The 21,388-nt window shown below is 43.7% G+C and overlaps 1 protein-coding gene across 3 annotated transcripts in view; it reads right to left on the reverse strand.

Annotated features, from left to right (window-relative positions):
* The window catches only part of dab1a (DAB adaptor protein 1a), a 190,563-nt gene that overhangs the window by 31,336 nt on the left and 137,839 nt on the right, over window positions 1-21,388 (reverse strand). For all 3 annotated transcript variants that reach the window (XM_086047316.1, XM_086047315.1, XM_086047317.1), the window contains 3 exons: window positions 12,652-12,791; window positions 8,965-9,063; window positions 3,586-3,717 (listed from right to left, as the gene is read on the reverse strand). In XM_086047316.1, coding sequence (XP_085903442.1) covers window positions 3,586-3,717; window positions 8,965-9,063; window positions 12,652-12,791 — 371 coding nt within the window. The remainder of the gene's footprint in view (window positions 1-3,585; window positions 3,718-8,964; window positions 9,064-12,651; window positions 12,792-21,388) is intronic.

Raw genomic sequence — 21,388 nt, forward strand, 5'->3', positions numbered from 1 at the left:
CGGACGCCGCATGTCTGACTTGCAGCCGCCTCTTGGCAGCCGCGCTCCGCACTCGCATCTGCTGTCACCAGAGGTGGCAAAAGTATTGACACTCCGTACTACGTGTGTAAAAAAAAAGAAAAAAAAAAAAGACTCGGGGTAACAGTAGAAGGACTGATTCAACTCTTTTTTTTTTTTTTCAAGAATATGTTCTATGCAAGCCCACTAGTGACAAAATGGCCCACCAGCCAGAGATGGCTAAAAACGAGTGGATTAACTCCTATTCCACAAACGCAATATTAATCAGAATGCCGTGTTTCAACTAGTGGGCCTGCTGGGAACATATTCTTGAAAAAAAAAAATGTTTGGGTTGACTTCGACTTTAAGTGTTTAAAAAAAAAAAAAAAAAGTAGGGACTCTGAAATGTGCCTGCACGTTCACTCTTTTTTTAACTTGTATACTGCTTGTCCTAAGAAAAAAATACTGAACATTCTATTAAAACGTGTTTTCACAGCTTGTACCAGGGAAAACCTACTGAACACGCAATTAAAATGTTGCAAAATGATTACCCAAAAAATAAATAAATAAATAAACCTAACTTATACTGTGGTACCTTACTTCTAAAAATATAAAGAAACAAACTGGTTTCAGTGTTCTAATGGTTTGTACTGTAGTATTTGTGTGTCGGATGCCTTAAAGGGGCGTGGCCAGGTGAGTTCAGTCAAGAGCTGGAGTCGAACTGGACAACGATTTTATTGAGTGTGCGCATCCCGGTGGGAGTTGTGCTCATTTTGTTTTATCCTATTCAATAAACAGCTGAAAGCGCATTGTCGACTGTGGCTCTCCTTGCCCACATGTGAGGGCATTAAAGTGGCTTAATTGCTCTCTCTTTTTTTCCCCACGGATGTGAAGCTCAATCGTAACTAAAAATTTGACTTGAAGCACAGAAAAAAAAAAAAAACACCATGCGTTGACTCATAAGTGATTCCAAGTCAAGTTTTGATGTCTTTTTAATGTTGTGTCTTCATACTTTAAATTTTAAAAAGTCATACGCCTCTTGACAAAGTAAGGAGCAGAAAATGCAGATATGTTAGCAAACGTCGGGACTAAGAGTGCAGTCACCAGAGAAATCAACTTAACTTCCCACCCACTGCTCCGAGTGAAATTCAACACTTACAGTACACCGACTGTCACCGAAACAAGCGGAACAAGCCTTCGAGTACGACAAGAGTTTCAGCCTTAATCAATTATTGACCGCCAGCCTTTTGCGTAGTGCACTCGGAGTTCACAGACGGAACGCCGCCGCGCATAAAGCGCAGCTCTATTTTAGCGCCGGCGTTCCGCGAGACGGTCTCTCTCCGTCTCGCGTCGCTCTTGACAGGCCCGGCCCGAGGGGGTGGGCGAACGTCTGCTCCTGCTGGGCCGCCGACACCGAGCATATTGTCGCGCTGTCACATTCGCCTCGCCTTTGAAAGTACAGATTCTAACCGCCTCCGCTTGTCCCGCTGACTCCTTGTTAAAGAGGGCTTCGAATCCCATTCAAAATGGCATCGTCACTGCTCTGTGAAGCAGGAGGATCTCACAGGAGGACAAACAAACAATAGTCTTCTTTGGATGAATGAGTCATCTTGTTCGGAGGCCTCAACGTGGTTCTTGTCTCCCTATCAGTGGAGCCCGGAGCAAAGCAAACACGACGACGCGGCATTTAGCTGTTATGCTGCACATGAATGGAATGAGGTGCAGAGGTGAAGTCGGCCCCAAGTATCAACTCCTTTAAATCCAGGTTTAAAACCATTCTGTTTTCACATTTTTTTCAAGATCTTTTCACTAGATGGTTTTTTAGTAAGCTAAGTAGTAGTGATATTGAGTTGCTCTGTGTATGAATGAAAAAAAAAAATGAAAAAAAATTAGTACTGACCCCTGTAAAGATAAAGGGAAACAAATAAAATAAAAATCAGCCTCCAAGACCAAGTTCTCCCATCAAATGAAATTAAGCGGAAAAAAGGGTTAACCAAGTCAACCACAAAAAAAAAAAGTAGACACAAGGCTGGCATCATCTACGCCATCCACGCAGACAAATCCATCCGATTGCTGGAGCATTTGATGGAATACTGAATAGGATAAGCTATTCTTACAGCGGAAGTCAACGCAAACATTTTTTTTTTTCATGAATATGTTCTATGCAAGCCCACTAGTTGAAACAGGGCATTCTGATAAATATTGCGTTTGTGGAATATGTGTTAATCCACTCGTTTTTAGCCATATCTGGGGGCGGCCATTTTGTCTTCTGTCGACTGAAAATGACATGACAACCGCTCACAACGACCAATCACGGCTCAGATTCAGAAAACAGGTCAGCCGCGATTGGTCGTTGTGAGCAGTTGTGATGTCATTTTCATTCGACAGAAGTGACAAAATGGCCGCCCCCAGAGATGGCTGAAAACGAGTGCATTTTGCTGCTTGATTTATATTACACAAACGCAAAATTAATCAGAATGCCGAACATATTCTTGAAAAAAATATGCTTGGGTTGACTTCCGCTTTAAAAGATTAGATCGTGGCAGCCCGAGTGGACATGTCTATAATCAAACGTCAAATTTGAACATTAAGTGGTCCAATTTTGGTCCAATTTTCACTCAGTAACACAACGGCCCTACACAAATGTATCACAAAAATTGGGTGAACACATTTATCAAAACAAGATGTACAAAAAAGTCTCGAGCATCTCAAAATAGAACATGTTAGCCATTTTGGTTTGGTTCAGCAAATTCTCACTCAGCTCAATAACACGACCCTAGAAAGTTAAGAAAATAAATTGTCCCAGACACGCAATTGAAGAAAACAGATTTATTACATCTAATTATTATTTTTGAAAAATTTCAGCGACTCATTTGGCATTTTGAGTACAGATACTCGTCGGCTTCCCATAGAGGACTGGAGTACAATTCCCAATTGAAATAAACCATGCAGCGCTTCACTGTTGAGGCTAAACTTGAGAGTGTCGCACTGCAAAATGGAACAGGACAAAACCGGCTTTTCAAGTGTAAATTACACGTGCCGGCCAAGCGGTGGCTGGTCACAACCTTCGAATAAAAGTAAGCTTATAATGGCGGCGCTTACTCAGGCACACGTCAGGTAAATGCCAGCTAAGGCTGACCGATGGCGCGTCGACGGGGTCGCCTTTGGTGACAACCGATTTTGTGATCTCTGATCTATGTCGCAATAAGGTGTGCATGTGTGACTGCGCCGTTTGTGTCGCCGCGAGTCAAAGAGCGGCGCCCGGGAGGATGGATGTGCCATTAGAGCCGGTGACACACACTCAAACTCCCATCGACTCAGCATGGGGAATCGATAACGGCGACGGAGGGAGACAGCTGGACGCAGACGGAGCACAACGAGAGGTCCGAAGAAGGCCAACGTATTGGTGGCGGCATTGAACGCAAAGCTCCACAGAGGAAACGGCGGCTTGATAAACAGCGCGACGGGACACCGGCTGCTGTGCAAAGGTCCTTGTCTAAATGTCAAGAGGTCCGCGGCGTTGAGAAAAGAGAGCCATGCATTATACATGAAGCTTGTCCAACGGCAAGAAAATGTCCAAATACTGACCGACTGCGCGGTTTTGATGGCCACAAAGCGGTGGTTGCCTTCCTTGCCGCAGACGTAGCCGAACGCCCTGTGGTCCGTGATGTCCTTGGCGATGTAGGAGATCTCGTGGACGGCGTGGTGGTGTTGCAGCACCTGCAGCGAAGACCCACACAAATGCTTCCATTACTTCTTCATGTACCTGCTGTACCAGATTGCAGGTTTCATTTAAAAAAAAAAAAAAAAAATGATTATAGCCGTGCCTCGGGATGCTAATTTCATTTGCTCTGTGATGAAATTGAACTTTGTGCTTCAATTGAATGGATATAGTCCTGCTCCGTCTGGTGAGTGTGTTGCCAAAGGACCCTCAATGGGATGTTTGTTAAACCCCCAAAACAATTTTGCAGACATATAGATGCAGTATACCGTATATGGATATGGAGCCGGGCACAGTCCTCAGTAAGCCGCAGTAATAATGTGCATGTGAGCCTTGTATTATCTGTGTTATTAAATCGGCATAGTCCAGGGTAATGATGGAAGAATAAGTTTTAAACAGGGATGTAACGATTCACTCAAGGACCGATTCGATTTTTGATTTTCAGTTCCCGATTTTCGATTCGATTTTTAAAAAATTGCTACCATGCTCGTCTCTGTGTACTAGTGTGGTTCTGCAGCCATCCACAAACGCAATACGCAATCAATCATGTTTGGCGCAAAAGCATAATTTGATCTACACATTCAAAATGTGCTACGCATCTGGAATGAAAAAAACATTAAGACATCATTTTCTAGATGAATTTAATCAAAGCGATTTTCGATTAATCGAATCCATTAATAGGGATGTAAGGATTCATCGAAAATCGATTTTACATTGATTTTCGATGAATCCTTACATCCCTATTAAAATGTTTCGGGATTGTCAGGGCCTTGCAGGGATATAAAGAAGAATACATCCCAAGTTCGGTGAAGATAAAAAAAAAAATGTGACGCATTCGGCCCGAAAATGTGCTTTGGTCAACGTGGCCTCTACCTGGTTTGTCTAAAATTGTGACACGGTAAGACTTGAAAAAGAACATATTGAACCTTTACCTCGGCCATCTTGAATTTGACATTTTCCAAATTCAAGAGGTTTCTTTGCAAACTCCTGAGCATACAGAAATGTCGCCATGTATTAATTGTAGCAACAAACATCCGCAGTCAGAGGGGGCCCGTGTTAAACTGTGGCCTCCACACTGTTGTCTGGCTACCGGGCGCCGAGCTGGCATTGCCCATGGCAGATGGCAGGGTTATTGTTTTTTTTTTTTTGTGGTGGGTTGTCTGCAGGGGGGTATCAGTGACAATCACAGCTCGGCAAGCTGTCTGCTCGATCGCTTCATCTGCGCCCATACGACGAAAACACAACGCACAAGTCCTAGAAGTCAAGCTAAAAATGTGCAGTCTGTTGTTGTTGTCTGTGCCAGGTGCATGCTGGGAACACGTGAACACACGCGCACACACACCTGCGACAGAGACGCTGTCCTTAATGAGTCATTCATAATTAATAATTAGACTAATGATGATCATCGTTCCTCCCTATTGACCTGAAAATGGCAGCCAAGGCTCCACCCACAACACAAAGCGGTTATTGAATTGTCTCTACAAGTGTGCGTGTGTGCGTCAAATGTGTGTGTAGGTGACAGAGTGCACAGAACAGCTTGATGGGCCAAGCAGTCTCTCCAAATTCATATTGATTTCACGTCTCCAAAGCCAAAATCGCGACAATCACCTCTGGACTGAGATTGATTAATAAACTGCGTCCTCATGAAAACAAAGCAAAAACTTTTGAGAGGCGCTACACTGAGGGAATATTAAGTCTTTCTTGATACTCTACTTGATAGGTCACGACAACAACAACATATTTTATACAAAAAAAAATGACAGGGTGATACTTTGAGTAGCAAAAATCCAAGAGTAATTGAAAAACGCTCTGTAATTGTTTACAGATGCCACAAATGTAATAAACACTACTTTTGTCTAAATGAAGCTCCTCAATTTACTTCAACATAATTCCTTCGCATCCAGATGCCACACGATGGTGCCAAAGCAATACTATTATATTGTAGTGGTTTGACTCGGGTATAAAAACTGTGAAATGATCCGTTTTTGGGTGAATAATGGACGATTCCAATCACGCAAGAATATCAATAACTTCATAACACAGACAAATGATCAATGCTGCACTCCTAAAATGGAAATATTTGTGTTTATGATTCATTTGAAGTATCTTAGTTTTCCAAATACACCCCAAGTATAAAAAAACAAAAAACACATTAGTACTTTAAATGAATTTTTAGTGGGATCGTTTTGTGCTATAATCCCAAAAAATGATAAATCCATTCCATAGTAGTAGAGAGAAAAGAAATGAAAGAATTGTTTACATTTCACACGTTTACTGTAGCAATTTGTTTTGTACGAGAGGCCCTATCTTATCCAGAATTCCAAATTAAACCTTGAAAAATGCATTCATTGGAAGAACAAACAACAAAAGCCTTCACAAATACGTGATGTGCCTGTCGGGGAAGATCAATATGGCCCTTGCTACAACCCTGACAACAATGACGCTCATATTTTGACAAAGAAGAATAGAATATTTGGAGGGGGTGAATTTCAAGCGGTGACTTCAATAGCTCAGAGAATAACCCTAAATATTGCGCAATATGGCCGGGCTTTGAAAGCATTCATGATCAATGGCGTTCTCGCTTGTCACTCCGCTTGAACAACACGATTATTTACGAGCAATTCCGGCCATCAGTCAAGTTCCCTGTGTTTTTATTCGTGCTTGCATGGTGTGATTAGCTTGCATTTACACAGTACGTTTCATTGGATGGTGTCAGTTTACGAAGCATATTTACTGGCAATAGAAAAGACAAACTTTTTTTCCCCTGACAGACTGTCAGTTGACAATGAAGAACGTTTGCACAAACACAAAGTCAATAGAGAGCGATGGCCCGCTTTCCCTTCTGCTGAACGCTCGCCGCGTCTCTGCGTTCCCCCCCAAAATGATAACAAAGCCTGTGATGACAAATTAGCGACATGGAACAAGTTTAAGGCTTCTGTATATGGTTTCACTGTCTAAAGACCGTTTTTAACAAACCAAACCAAAACATTTTTGCCAACATTTTTTTAATTCATTTTTTTTTTTTTTTTTTTTTTAATGGGGCTAACCCCCATTTTTCCCCATTTAGTCAAGATTTTTTGTGATTGAGTGGAAAAAAAAAAAAATCATCAGCAGCATTTTATTAAAATAAATTTATGCATTCGCAAAGCATCAATCCAACGCATATAAAAAAAATTGTCATGGCACGAATTAAACTCGTCTGAAAAGATACAAGTCACATCCACATTTTCCCTTGAGCTCATCTAAAAATGACCTGGTGCCGGAGCACAAACGCTTGCCTACTCCTGACCTAGCCGGTGCAACCGTCCCAACGCTTCCGACGTCACAGTAATGTTCTTGCACACGTGTGCGTTTCCAATAAGCGCGCCCGTGTCTGAAAGTGAGCCGGAGAGAGAGGAACATGCCCTCTGTTAAGATTAATGTCTCCTCTCTTCTTGCCCTCCATCTCGAGCCGCCACCCCTCCCCTCCCCTCCGGACGACCTTCCCTCCTTCGGGAGCGGGGCGGCCATCCATCCTGTCGGCCGAGCCGGCGCATCCATCCGCCCATCCGGCTGAGTGATGTGCGGGCCCGGAATGAGACTGTCAAGAACCCTGAACCTCAGCAGACTCATTCCGGCTGTCTCTCTCTCTCTCTCTCTCTCTCTCCGGCTATCCATTAGGACTGATAGTGAGGACGGCGTATCACTATAGTTAATATTAATGCGCGGCGACAGAGGACAAAGTCTCCCTATGGGGGGCTTTACTTCGACATATGCTTGCCCATTCCCCTGCCGTCCCACCGACTTGGTCCTCCTTGTGTCTTTATTTCGTCGTCGCCGCATCTCTTGGGGCTGAGACAAAGAGCGACGACGGGTATAAAAAGAGGCACGACGAACGACGCCGCCGGCGGGATGAGCTCGGCTGCGTGAAATACGGCCGCCACGCGGGAGGCCACCGGTCACCGGCGCCGCGCTTCTGAGTTACGGTTGGATATGTGCCGTGGAGGTGTAAATCTTCAGGATCAGCGTCTTGGCTAATAAAGGCGGCCGCGAGAAGGGCAGCTGGATTCATTTCGCTGCCTGGAACCATTCACGGTCATCCGGACAAAGGGAGGCGGCTCACGCTGCGTATATTTACGGGGCGCCGTAGCAACGCGTGCTAATACTGCGCTACGTTGTAAAATTGTGCAAACAAACAAAGTTTTCTACGCCTGACATCCTTTTTTACATGCAACACCAATAAATCCAAGTACATTTTCTCAAACCAGTCTGCCTTTTGTTTTGTTTTTTTTACTTTATTTCAATTTCAAGATTCTTAATGATTCCTGTATTTTGCTCCATTTGAAACATGACATATCACTGGAAATTAAATTGGTTCCAGGTAGAATGACTCAGCCTTTGCTATTTACCAGGTTTGGGGATCAGGGCCCGGAAGCGAACAAAGGGTTCATTCGGAATATCTAAAACCATTGAACCTGAATTTTACCGTATTACAAATCAATATTATGGGCTCACCAAACGGAATAAAATATGAATAGCAAGAAAATTGCGAGTTCTCCCAAAATTGTTTTTTATCATAGCGTATATTCAACCCAATATACAGTACCTCCAACTATGATCCCAAAACACTTTCAAATCATTTCAAACTCATATCAGAACATTATAGTGAAGCCTTGTTTATCGTAACAGAGACCCCCACCCGCAATAGATGAAAGCCCACCCTTTAACCCCACTTACACACACACGGTGGAGTGAATTCTGTCATTCAGCTCCTTGTCAGAGAACACTTTTTGTGAGTAGAGTATTAGGAATCGGTGTAGACTCCAGTTTACTTTCAAGTAAGAGCATACGTTTGAACATGAAAACTAGCCCCGATGCTACCGATAACATGCTACGAGGCTGTTTTTGTATTGATGTTAATATGTCACTCATGTCGGCGGTATCAGGCGGGGAGCCCCGACTGGCTGTTGAGAGGGATCTTGACCGAGTAAAAAAAACAAAAAAAAAAACACAAAAACGGAGGATAATCAGCAAACAAAAAAGTTGTGTCGTTTGCGTGGCGGCAGACAATGGGGCAGCCGTGTTCTCTCATCTACTGTTGGCCTTGTTCTCAGGGTTTCAATTAGGGCCTCCTGATTTCCCCCGGGCTCCCCCCTCACTCGCCCAGAGATGCCTCATTAACGGCGCAAACACACAATGCTGCATGTTAACCAACACACACACACACACGCACGCACGCACAAGTTTGGAAGGAGCAGCTTGCTTACCCCTGACTTCTCATCAAAGATCTTGATCCCTCCAAAGGAAACGGTCAGGAACACTTTCTGCTTGTGTTCCCCTTTGGACCGCGCCGCTGCTGCGATACCCTGAGGGCAGAACAATGACAAAATGCAACCAAATGTATTGAAAGAGCAGCGCAACATGCTTGACACGCACTCCGCATCAGTTAAGCGGTCCGACTGAATAATCATCATGAAATACCAACAGTAAAAAAAAAACATGAATGAATGTGTTTTTAGTTTAGTTTTTCGTTATCCCCCTCCCCCAAAAAAATGTATTCAAGCAATCCTCTTCCATAACTCTAAAAGAACTAAAAGACATTGCAAATGTCATGTGAAATTAGTCAGTAGACCAGCCAAGTCATGCAGTTTGACAGCTCATTTCATGACGGTAAATAATAAACATTTAAAATGTCATTTATGTAATGTATTTATTTATTTACGGAGATAGACATTTATTTCTACAATTTCGTAATTAAAAGCTTGAGGGGGGGCGGGGGGTGAACACTTGTTGGAAAAATATCGTTTCAAAGCCCTAAAATAATACCACAGAATGGGGAAAAATAACAAATTTAAAACTTGTTTTGAATAATGCCATTGTCATTTGTTTCTTTTGTTTTGTTTACAGTACAAGCCAAGGGGAGAAAAACTCATTTAAAATCTGAAATTAGATTTTTGTTTGAAGGCCGTCTCGCTCAGCCCAACACTCTTGAAAGTGCTGGGTAAAAACAAGCCATAGCAGGTTATCCGTATAGCTGTGGTTAAAAATAAATCCTAGAAATTTTCATACCTCAATCCCTGTGTGCTTATTCAGCGGTGTTACCCACTGATCCATCCTGTTCCCACTAACATTTTCTAAGAATGTTACATTCAGTTTACTTCAACTTCAGCACATAACTCCAAAATGGTCTGATTGATTCTTCAGATCACCCAAATCCAATCTTCAACCTAATCTGTTGGATCAAAAAAAAAAAAAAAAAAAAATCTAACCCAACCATGTGTAAAAGTAACCCAATCTGCTCAAAATCCACAATTTCCTAGCGAGTGGGTTAGGAAAAAAAACACAGCATTTTTTTGTACCAATGTGTGTACCATCACACATTTGGCTCTCAGGTGTCTTGTAAAGTACAAGTTGACAAACTGAGTTGTCCAAAGACTTAAAAGTAGGCCCAGCAAAATCAATAGCGAGTGACGAAATAAGACAGGACAGGTGCGGGCTGAAGTTCATTTGGAACGCCTTGTGAAAACATAACCCATGGCAATGGCCCAAAATGACACATTGATGATTAATAAAGCGCCAGGACTGCACCTATGATGGTGAAGCGTTGGCCTGGGCCGCGTTTGCGAGAAGCAGCTGGCATGACAGAAAAGGTGAAGGAGATCAGAGAAAAGCTCTTGATGGATTTGCCGTAGTCCTAAATGAGGAGGAGGGAAGGCGTTTGATCAATGAGCTGTCTCTCCTCTCCTCGGCCCTTCGCCACCTCAAGTTCTGCCCCCCCCCCCCCAATTCAAATACCTCCTGTAGGAAAAACGAATCGGGCTATTCCAACTTCCGACTCTTGAAGACGTGATGTTGAAATGCACTCTTAAGATCATTGTGTTTGCCGCCACTTGAGTGTATGAACAGCTTCCGCCCTGAAACGCTTTTGCAGCGATCTCCTGTTTATCGCAGCGGCCACAAACGGTAAAAATTCCCAAGAGAAACATTTCAACTATTTATTAGGACTACCATTTTAAAGTAGTCCTCAGCAAAACTCACTCTCTGACGGTCAAGAAACGGGAAACTATCGCGTAACATCGCTTTGAGCAAATGAAAACAAGGCTCTTTTCTCTCACGGCTCTCCAAATGAGCGCAAGAGGAGATGGCCGAATGCTAATCCGGAATGTGCACACTCACTGGCGAGATCCAGCCTGCTGCTATTGCTAAAAGTCTTCCGCAAAATGTCGAGAGCTTCCCAGTGGGGCGACGTGGAACAGGGGACGGCCGAAAGCCGGGATGTACGCACACACTTGCCGGTGAGATTCAGCCAACTGTTATGTTGGTATGCTCTTGCCGCGAATTGATGAGAGAGCCGCCCAGAATACGAGAATGCAAACGCAGATCGGAAGGTGCCCAAATCACTGTCGGGATACACACACACACACACACACACACACAAACTGCTGGCGAGATAGACTGCTGGTACGTATACACTTGCCGGCAAGATGGTGAGAGCCATCCTGTGAAGCTCATGCCCCGCCCCTGGTTGTCATGGTGACGGAATCTCCACGCGCCAATGGCCCAGCAGTATTTGGAGCTCGGATGTGGGCCGGTTCATATACAGTACGAGGCAATGTCTGTTTCTAATAAGGATTTTAGCCGATTGCCTGTTTTAAATGTTAAAAAAAAAACCTCTCTTTTAAACCCCGCTGCCATTTCCTCATCTATCTTCATCCTCCCTCGTCTTCCTCACTCACCTCTCATCCGAATTATTCTCCGGCGCGGCTTCCCTTTTCCTGCTAACTAGCCCATCTGTCTTACTTTGCCTGTAATTGTTCCTATCCTTGCAAATGAGACTTTCACCCCGCGTGCCCCTCTCTCATCCATATAGCTAACCTCGCCTCTTCATGCTCTTCTTTTCTGGAAAGCAAGAATTTTATACACAGTCACTTCAACACTGTAAAAGGCCTCTGCTCTGATAAAAGCTTGTGTTATATCTGCTTTTTGTGTTTTTTTATTTCCGCCATGCCATAAAAGCAACGTATCAGTCGGACTCTTTCAGCAGTTGATTAATTAAAGACCTTGTGGAAAATAAACACCTCCCCCCTTCATAAATTCCTATGTACTTTCTTTTGTGTCCATCATGCCACAAAAAAAAAAAAACGTAACATCCTGGCACCCTTTGAGCAAAATAAAGACAATGTAAAAATAAAGATCTCACTCTATAATAAATGCCTCTCTAATAAGTGTTACAGCGCTTTTGTTTTTTCAGGTCGACTATGCCACACGAGTGACGTGTTATACTGACACTCCCTGCAGTTGAGAGAATAAGGACCATGTGTAAAAAAAAAAATAAACAGGAAAAAAAAAACTACCTTTTGCATTCCAACCATGCCGCAAATGCAACGTGGCAGCCTGACACTGCAGTTAAGTAAAGGCCCTGAAAAAAAATAAAGGCCTACCCTCTAATAAATGTCTATTTTGCACCTCATTTTTCATTCTTACCATGTCACAAAAGAAATGTAAAAGCCTGGCTCTTCCAGCAGGTGAGTAAATAAAGTAAAATGTAAAACAATAAAGGCCTGTCTTCGAATAAATTCTTGTGTTAGAGCTCCTTGTTTAATTTCCACCACGCCACTCTTTCGGCAGTGGAGTATGTCAAGACTGAGTAAAAAATAAAGGCCTCTTCTCTCCTTTCGCATTCATACCACGCCACAGAAGCAACGTAGCCGCTTGATTCTTTCTGTATTTAAGTAAAGACGCAGCAAAAATAAAGGCCTACCCTCAAAATGCAGGCCTGTTATACAGCGATGATTTTTTTTTTTTTTTCCATTTCCACCATGTCACGGGAGCAATGCTAACAGCCGGGCACTCTGCAGTTGAGTAACTGAAGACTCTGGGTGACTACTTGAAGAACGATTGTAATGTGACGATAATACGAGAGGTACGCATTGGCTGGCCGGGCCTGGTCTTACCTTGAGCTTCATCATGGAATCCTGACAGAGTTTGTCTCCACGGGCCGCGGTGACCTCGTCCAGGCCGATGAGCTTGGCCTTGTAGCGGACGCCGTCGCCCTTAAAGCGCCTGATGAGAGTGGCCTCGCTGCGATCCTGCCCTGCAAACACACACGCCGACACGCACGCTTTTAAGCCTGCCGTTCAAGGTCCTCCAATATCTTTTACCTTGGGGATAATCAATCTTGCACACCAGAAAAGACCATCACTGATCTGAGTTAAAAAAAAAAAAATGTTATGTGCCATCATATGAATGAGACGGATCAATACGCTCATGTCCTCGTCTCTTTGTGGCCATTTTTTTTTTTTTTTTTTTAGTTATCTCCTCCGTTGTACGAGAATGTCAGCGTTGTGCGTGTCGGCAATGGCGTTCCCGTGTTGACCTTGCTCCCTGCTTACCGCGTGTTCGCTCCTGTGCTGAATACAGAGCAGAGGAAGGAGGAGGAGCTTCACCTCTGTTATTTTTCATATACAATTCAACGTCAAAAGTATTGGGTCACCTGGCCATCAGTTGGCGCTGGCGAGTCCCGTTTCGCTGTTCATCCTTGAGATGTTTCTACATTTATCTCATTCACTGGCGTTGAGCGTTTACGGTCACAAACGGGTTTATAGTCACTGATGATGAGTGTATTCATCAAGTACGTTTTTTTTTAAAGGGTATACTTGGATTTTATTTTGCCATCAGGCGCCCTTTCTCACTATTGTTTTCGTGGTTTTATATCATTTGAAGAGTCATAAAAGCAAAAAAAAAAAAAAATGAGCGTCATTGTCAACTAGTCATTGCTTTTGGGTCGGAAATTTGGGGTATAGTAAGGAACGGAAAAAGCTGGAAAACCTTTTTTTATATTGTCACAGAGCACAATATTCTGTAACATAGCAGCTATGGAAAAAGTGAATCAAATATTTTCCGGATGCACCGTATGTAGCCTGATGCTTACAGGCTTCAATGTGGTAAACATCGTAACCCACAGCGTAATCGTTTCTTCCTTGGCCCGAGGCAATGTTAAGTAATACAGTCACGCCGCACTGACGGGGGGGAAACCCTTTTAATGTTTTTAATCTGCATTCCAGTCCAGTAAACGCTCTAAATCAGCAGGTAAAGCCAAAGAGTGCCCACGCACAGTGTCATGATAATGCAGTGTCGCTCGTATAATACATCGACGCATTAGCGCCGTGACCCTCACAAGGTCGTACAGCGGTGGCGGCGATGAAGAAATCCCTCTCCCCCTCTTCATCTCTGAGGCCTCACATTATTGTGAGTGTTGCCGGGCAACAAATGTGTAAGTGGCAGTAACTTTTCTGGATACATGTGAAGGCATTCAACCCCCCCCCCCCCACACACACACACATATCGATACAGTAAACCGGCTATATACGGTTTGTTATTCGCGGCAGGGTTAAGTTATAAACATGCAAGCTGCATACATCACACATTCCTGCTACACTAAGTGAGAAATGAAATTCGTTATCTTCTAAATGAAGTGCTGCATCCATGAGTGAAAATGCATTCAAATCTTTATGGGTGAGTGCGTAACGAAGAGGGCGGTATGGTTGAATTAGTGAGCATCCCCTACCCTGGAGGTAGTCTCGAGAAGTCTCCCATGAGACCACAAAGAGTCGCTAGATTTTGTTTGCCAGTTGCTTTAACCCATTAAGGACTGAAGCGCCTTTCTCAACAGCTCCCCAAAACCTAAGGTCGCCTTTGGAATTACCCTTGAAAACCTGAAGTTCTCCCAGACATTTAACACTAACAAACAGCTCCTGTAGCAGACAGAAACATAATTCCAAAGAAGAATTAAAGAGCTTAGACATGTGGCTTTCACACAGGCAGAATTTATTATTATTTAGGGTTTCAATCGAAGATGTAAAAATAATGTGCAAGAGAAGCACTGTTTTAATTAATAAAAAAAAAAAATCAAGTGGTGATTACCATCCTTTATTCTGTTAAAAGACGTCAATATCGTCATTGTCTACAAACCATATCATATCACGTTCGACTTGTTCCACTGGTCGTCTATATATATATATCACTGCTGTTAGTTATCAGAGCTCCCGGCGATCAACGGCGTCCGCCATTAGCCTACGGCTCGAAAAAATTCCACGACATCCTCCGCGGTCTCACGACACCGTCACGTGTGTTCTGATGCATTCAATTGGCTAAGAGACGGAGAATTGGATTAAAAAAAAGACAGTGACATCAATGAAAGCCACCCCCACCCCCACACACACACACGCGCAAATCACATCTTTTCCCTCACAGAAACACGTAGTCACACATAAAGTGAACACAGGGAATCTGCCAACGTGCCAGTCATGGCTGCTGCTCGACGGGTCAGCATACACACACACACACGTACACGCACGCGGGCGGCATCTTTACCCTCAAAGAAACACAGAAACGTACAATGTGACCACTGAGGGAATCTGCCAACGTGCCACTCATGGCCGCCGCTCGACGGGGGGACGGCAACACACGCACACACGCAAGGACACGCAGACGGGGAGTGGGGAGATGAAGAAGACGAAAGGATGGTGATGGATGGTTGAATGAGCAAGGCCTCCCTGGATAAATGTCGCTCAGGATTAGAGCGTTATGACAGGCAGAAGCCCCTTTGACACACACACACACACACACACACACACCTGTGATCGATGGCAGGTAGAGTACAGTTGGGGCCCTTCAGGAAAGCCCCGGGCGTCGCCCCCGGCAACTGTAACCTCCTGTCCGCTCAATGCATCACTCTCATCCAGAAGGCTCCTCCATCAACGTTGTCACACACGCACGCAATTGCATTTTTCCCGTCATGCGACCGGGTCGCACCTTGCCCCTCCGTGATGGTTGACCTTTGGCCTTCTCAAGGTTTGGTCATCAAATCTTTGTTTAAAGAGGCCTGGAGTCCACTTGTCACAAGCCCATACGGTGTTTATCTCATTCTTACACAGCAAGACCTTAACATAAGACCAAAGCAAAAAGCTAAGCAGAGCTGCAGTGTTGTGCAATATCCTGCTGAATTAGAAGGCAACTTCTTAACAGTGATCGCCAGTCTGCCGCATGAAATGATCCTACTTATAAATATAATATAATATAAATATCTTTGTTCATAACTCATCTTTGTTCATCCATCTATGCCAGCGACATATTGTGACAGGCAGAACAAGGACACGCTCTTCCATTAAATGTTGCAACAACATGTACAGACAGGTAACAACAACACTGACAGGTATATATTCTTTGTCCTCTGCTAAGAACGACTAACATTAGTGCCGTACAGAGAAGCCAAGAGAGGAGCTGAGTCTCCACTACAGTATATCTGTATGTGCGGATGTCTTATACTGCCCCCGGGTGGCCAAGGCGTGCAACATCAGAATGAGCTGCACAATGTGCACTGAGGGAGAAATTGTGGCAAATTATTATTATTATTTTTTAACTGTATGTATTATGTAATTACTGTATGTCTCTCTAAAGTATAATATTCTCGAGCAGTGATTCTCAACTGCTGGATCGGGACACAAAAGCGAGTCGTAGAGCCATTTTGTGTCGCTCACAGGCGGGGTCGTAAAAATTACAGGGGGAACTCAGTTTACGATATTGATATACAACATATCCCGGTTGTAGATAACAGAAGAATGTTTTCACAAAGAAGTCAAGTTAGTACTCTATTCACTAGTTTTCATTGGATCGTTTTATATGTACGGCCCACAAATGTTTTTTCGCACACAAAGGTGTTCACTGCTATCATGACTTCAATGCTCGGTTATTTTGGCGACAAGACTACGAGACTATGGGGCTGCATCCGTTGTTTCCCAAAAAGAAGACAAACTTTCCTAAAGTGACATGTCAGTCACATGTCTAGTTTCTGAGATATTGTCAACGTGCACCGGGGGTACACGGCCGGGTACTCGACCGTTGCTAACTCCAGCGGTGCAAAAAAAAAAAAAACGATCATCCCGCTCGTAAATGGAAGCAAAGTATAAGCGCAATAATGCTTAATGGCCTCGCTCGTTTACATTTATTAGACATTAGAGACCAGGGGCACGCTCGTCTGCAGCTACCGGCAAACAATCGGCGAGCGCCACCGAGGTTCCTTTGCCAATCTGGGATTAGCCATGATCCGGTCTCTGGAAATGTGCGCACTTGTTGTTTTTTTTTCCAGCAGTCGTGTGTTTTTTTGTTTTTTTTTTCTAGCAGCTGGCGTCTTGTATCCGTGAGCTCCAGATGCAACCGCAGCTGGGACGCTTCCGAGCCACACTCAACGGCCTCGCAATTAATGCCGCTCCGATGCCCAACGTTGGCGCGTCTGTGCGTTATTTCACCTCGCCGGAGACAAAGCGCTCACTTGAAGCCCCGCAAAGGAAAAGCCAGTTCCAGCCCGGCAAGATTGATTTAGCGCATAAAAGCTGGCACTTGACTGACGAGACGAGTATGCAAATGTGCGACAGCAAGTGTAAAATGTGATGATAAAGTGCGACTCATCGACGAAACAAATTGCCTTGCGCATTTGCTGACGCCGGCGCTTTTTCCTTTATAGCACCGCCGCGTGATGGCTGTTGTGTTTATGAAGACGGTTTCAACTGCAAGTTTGCGCCGTTAAAGCGTTTAGGTGCTCCATCTAGACCTGACAGATTTTTTTTTTTTAATAAAGACGAGACAGGCCAGGTCATCGAAAATGGAATAGTTTCAGACATTTTTCAATTGCTTCAAAGCAATAACCCAATGCATTTTTTCTAGGACCATGAATAGGGAAGTTATTGTTGCATGATCGATCTTGTCTCTGTCTGTCGGTCTGTCTATCAATCAAGCCTGGGTAGGGTTTCAAAGTAAGGTTTCAAGACAGGACTAGCGCATTAGAGTTCTGAATGTTTGTTTGTGGTTGCTGTCCAAAGCTTAACACATCCACTATCAAACATTTTTATTCGTCCATCCATCTATCCACAAACAAGTGACGGGGTTGCAAAGCAAGGTTTCAAACCAGGATTAGCATTTCAAATTAGAGTTAGGGTTCTGAATTACGGTTTCAAATCAGGGTTTAAGAGTAAGGTCTCTCTGTCTCTCTCTTTAGACTTTAAGGAATTGGCAATTGTATAGATTCGGTTTTTAGCATTTTGCACCCGTCATCGATCGAGAACTGATCAGTTGTTAGGATTTCAAGCTTGATATTCCTCGACCGTCAACTGTCCGGCACAATTTCCGGGCCAAACTTTCTTTCAAAATGTCAGCGCAAGAACCCTGCCGATTTTCAACATCGATCGAAGCTGCCTTGGGTTGCCGTTGTCAAAGTTCTCGCTGTCTCTTGCTTGTGACAGATAGCATTGATGTTATTTGTCAGCTCTCAACTGTTCAAAATTTGCATTCCAGACTGATTTTGAATGATCTTGAAAGCCAAGGACCACGTTTGCAACAGTTACAACTTGACTTTATTTGCTTGAAAACATCGAGGCATTAGTCTTGTATTGGATATCATTTTCCTCATCTCGGTTGTCTTGCCGACTTTGCCACCAGCTGCACTGACCTGGACCACGCGAGTCCAGACGTGAGTCTGTCTGTGCATGAGTGCGTTTGCGTGCACACACAAATGTGCCCCGAGGCAACGGCTCCCTGGTTTGTGGCCCGGGATCAGACACGTCTGATGTCAAGGTGACTTTTGAAGGAGCGGATAGATACAACTTTTAAATTGCGGAGACAGTTGCCTCCTGAGAGGAGACTGGAGGTCATTTCTTGTTGCGTGCGGCCGTGCGATGGCGTCTTCTGAGTGGAAGTTTGACTCTCCTGTGTCCATTTGCTAAATGAAGCAACAGCGATGTTTCCCAGTTCAGGAGGAGCCATGTCCTTTGGAAGTTCCATTTGAAGGCGTTTGATGATGTCAAAACACAACTCAAAGGCTGTCCTGAAAGGTTCTTCCAAATGTGGCGATGCTACTTTCCTTTGTGGCCTGTCCCGGATAAAAATTTCAGTGCCGCGTTCCCATACTTGATCATGGTTCATTGTTTGTGCACCACTATATTGCGTACGTTTTTGGGTTTTTTTTGTGGGTTTTTTTTTTTCCAACATACAGTGGCACTTCGACTGTGACAGTAAGTTTCTCCGGAAATAACACTTAGCTGATTTTTTTTGTTTTGAAATGTTTAGAAAACTTCCCCAAAAGCAGCAGTTTGGCAGATGGTGTTTAAAAATAGGCCACGAGGAAACTTTAATTTAAGTAAAGTTTCGGTCCTTCATCGCGCCTGTCTTTGAGCATCATCACGGAGTCATCTGGTGATTGAATTACTGCCACCCTGTGGATCATCCGCACAATGCATCTATTTGATAGAATACTGCAGATCTGGCTTTTTAAGAAATAAAATATGAAAGTGTTGACATAGAGGCCACTTCAGAGGACGTCTGGCGTAATTACGATGAGCAAGTAATGCTAACATATAACCACATATATTGTGGAATGACACAAAAGGTCAGGTCATAAATCCATCCAAGAGTGGGATAAAAAAAATGAGTCAGTGACTTCAAATTTGGTTTAAAATAATGGCTCTCCACAGAGCTGTAAGCACACTTTTGCAACAGTTCTCTTTTCTCATGTTGATTAAAGATACTTAGATGTTATTTTGTCACCATTTGTCACTGGCACCGACTTGAAGAGAACCCCCGCCTTAGATAAGCTCGCCGCGGGCTTTTTTTTTTTTCCCCGTTGCTCGTTGTTATTTTTAGAAGGTGCTAATTGTTGTTTCTCAACGTTGAATTTGAGGAAACACCTCGAGCATCTCGTGGAGTCAAAGAGGCAGACGGCTCATCTCGCTGCTGCTCTGAGCGTGTTGTACTTATTCCAGCGTTTAAACCACAACAAGACGCGCTGTGCACTCTGTGCGAGGCTAGAACATGAAACAGAATCCGCCGCGTGTACATCAGCTTTTTGATTAGCGCTAATGAAAGCACGCAGATGGTAGTGGTTTGTCGGGAGTATTTTTTGGGGTGGGTAATGAGTTGAATCTGACACACACATGCCGCAGCTTGTTGTAATGTTTACCCACATCAACACAAACGCGACGCCGAGCTGAAAGGATCGGACAGAAATATGAATGGGAATTCGCCGTGTCAACCAGTGCAATCTGGATCCGATCAGGATTCAACTTGGTTTGACATTACAGCTTCGGGCCTTGTATGCTAAAGTTCAACCTTGCAGAGCTTGTTCAAATCAAAGATGATTTGAAAGCGACAAGTGTCTGAACTTGTAAAACACTTTTGTCCATGTCACTCACTGTCAAACTGTGCACTCTGGATCCGCTTGAGCTCATCAGCTTGTCTTCTTTTTAGGAAAGTAGAAAATAGATTGTTTTCTATATAAGGAGGTACCGCATCAATAGTTGGTCTTTGTTTTAGTAAAGTTCAACACCCAAAAAGCGTTTTCTTTTTAGGAAGGAACAACTAAAAAAGTGTCTTCTTTTTCGGAATATGTAACCACAGTAGTTTGTCTTCTTTTTAGGAAACAAACCTCAAAAGTCCATCATCATCATTATCTGTGGACATACAACTGAATAGTGGTGATTTGATTTAGTGTATCAGGGTAACAGTCCACGTGAAACATACTAAGATTGCCGTTTTGGTATGGTTGTCCTTGAATTTAATGCCTTGAAGCAAAATATCGCCAAACAGCAAAACACCGGTCGTGTTTGTATTGACACGTGTGCATTTATGATTGTTTGTGATGTCGGTATGTGCACCTGTGTGACAGGTGTGCGTCACAGCAGGATAAAAAAAAATAAAAAAATTAAAAAAGACGTCCTCATCCTGTCATGCAACACTGAATCCGTTCTCCCTACGGCCACTCGTGCACCATGACAATCATTACAAGAGGCATGCTTATGTTTGTCTGTGTGTGTGTGCGTGTGTGTGTGTCACTAGAGGCGCTTCTGTAAGAGCATCAGGTATCCTCTTTCAAACCCAGTAGTTGTCTTTTCATGCCCAGAACAAAGTGTTTCCTGGTCACTTGAAGTTGTGGTCCTGATCCTTTCATTTTTTTGATACGGTTCCTAATGAAGCCACTTCCCTTGCCTGGCTCGGTCGGGATGCCGGAATTGAGCAAAAGCGCAAAGCGGGACGGAGGAACATCACGGGAGGACACCGCCTGCTAGTGTGTGTTGACACACATGCCTTCGTCGCCTCCATAAAGGAAAGTGTCATTCGTTCACATGTTTAGACTAAAATGTGAACGAATCCCACACCGGGATTCTGAACCGCTACAAATTGGCCAACCATGCCCGTTTTCGAGATGACATGGGTAAAAAATGTGCAATATGATGGTGAAAAATGAGGCTTGAAATGAAATGACAGAGTGGTATGGAACCATGCAGAATTATATTGGTGATAAATGTGCAATGTGTTGGTGAAAAATTGGGGGGGGGGGCTATGTGGGAATTCATGGAAACTGTTACCAAAATGAACTGAATGATCTGAATCATTAGAATTTTGAATGGGAATGATGTGAATCGGTTTTGCCGTATGTGTGGTGATTGTTAGAATGAAAAAAAAAAAATCCCGCATGCCATGAATTTGTGTAATACATTGAAGTTGTAATCAGTTGAGAAATGTGGACGGTGAAGCACGCCAAAAAGTGAGGAGATTAAATGCGTGATAAGTGGTTCAGACACAGGATGGATATTTTTGTTTTTAAAATCTCCCTGTATTCCCCTTGCGACTGCCTGGCAACTA

The sequence above is a fragment of the Filicampus tigris genome, chromosome 12 (assembly GCF_054856515.1).
Source record: "Filicampus tigris isolate MCC_2025a chromosome 12, RoL_Ftig_1.0, whole genome shotgun sequence".
Lineage (NCBI taxonomy): Eukaryota > Metazoa > Chordata > Actinopteri > Syngnathiformes > Syngnathidae > Filicampus > Filicampus tigris.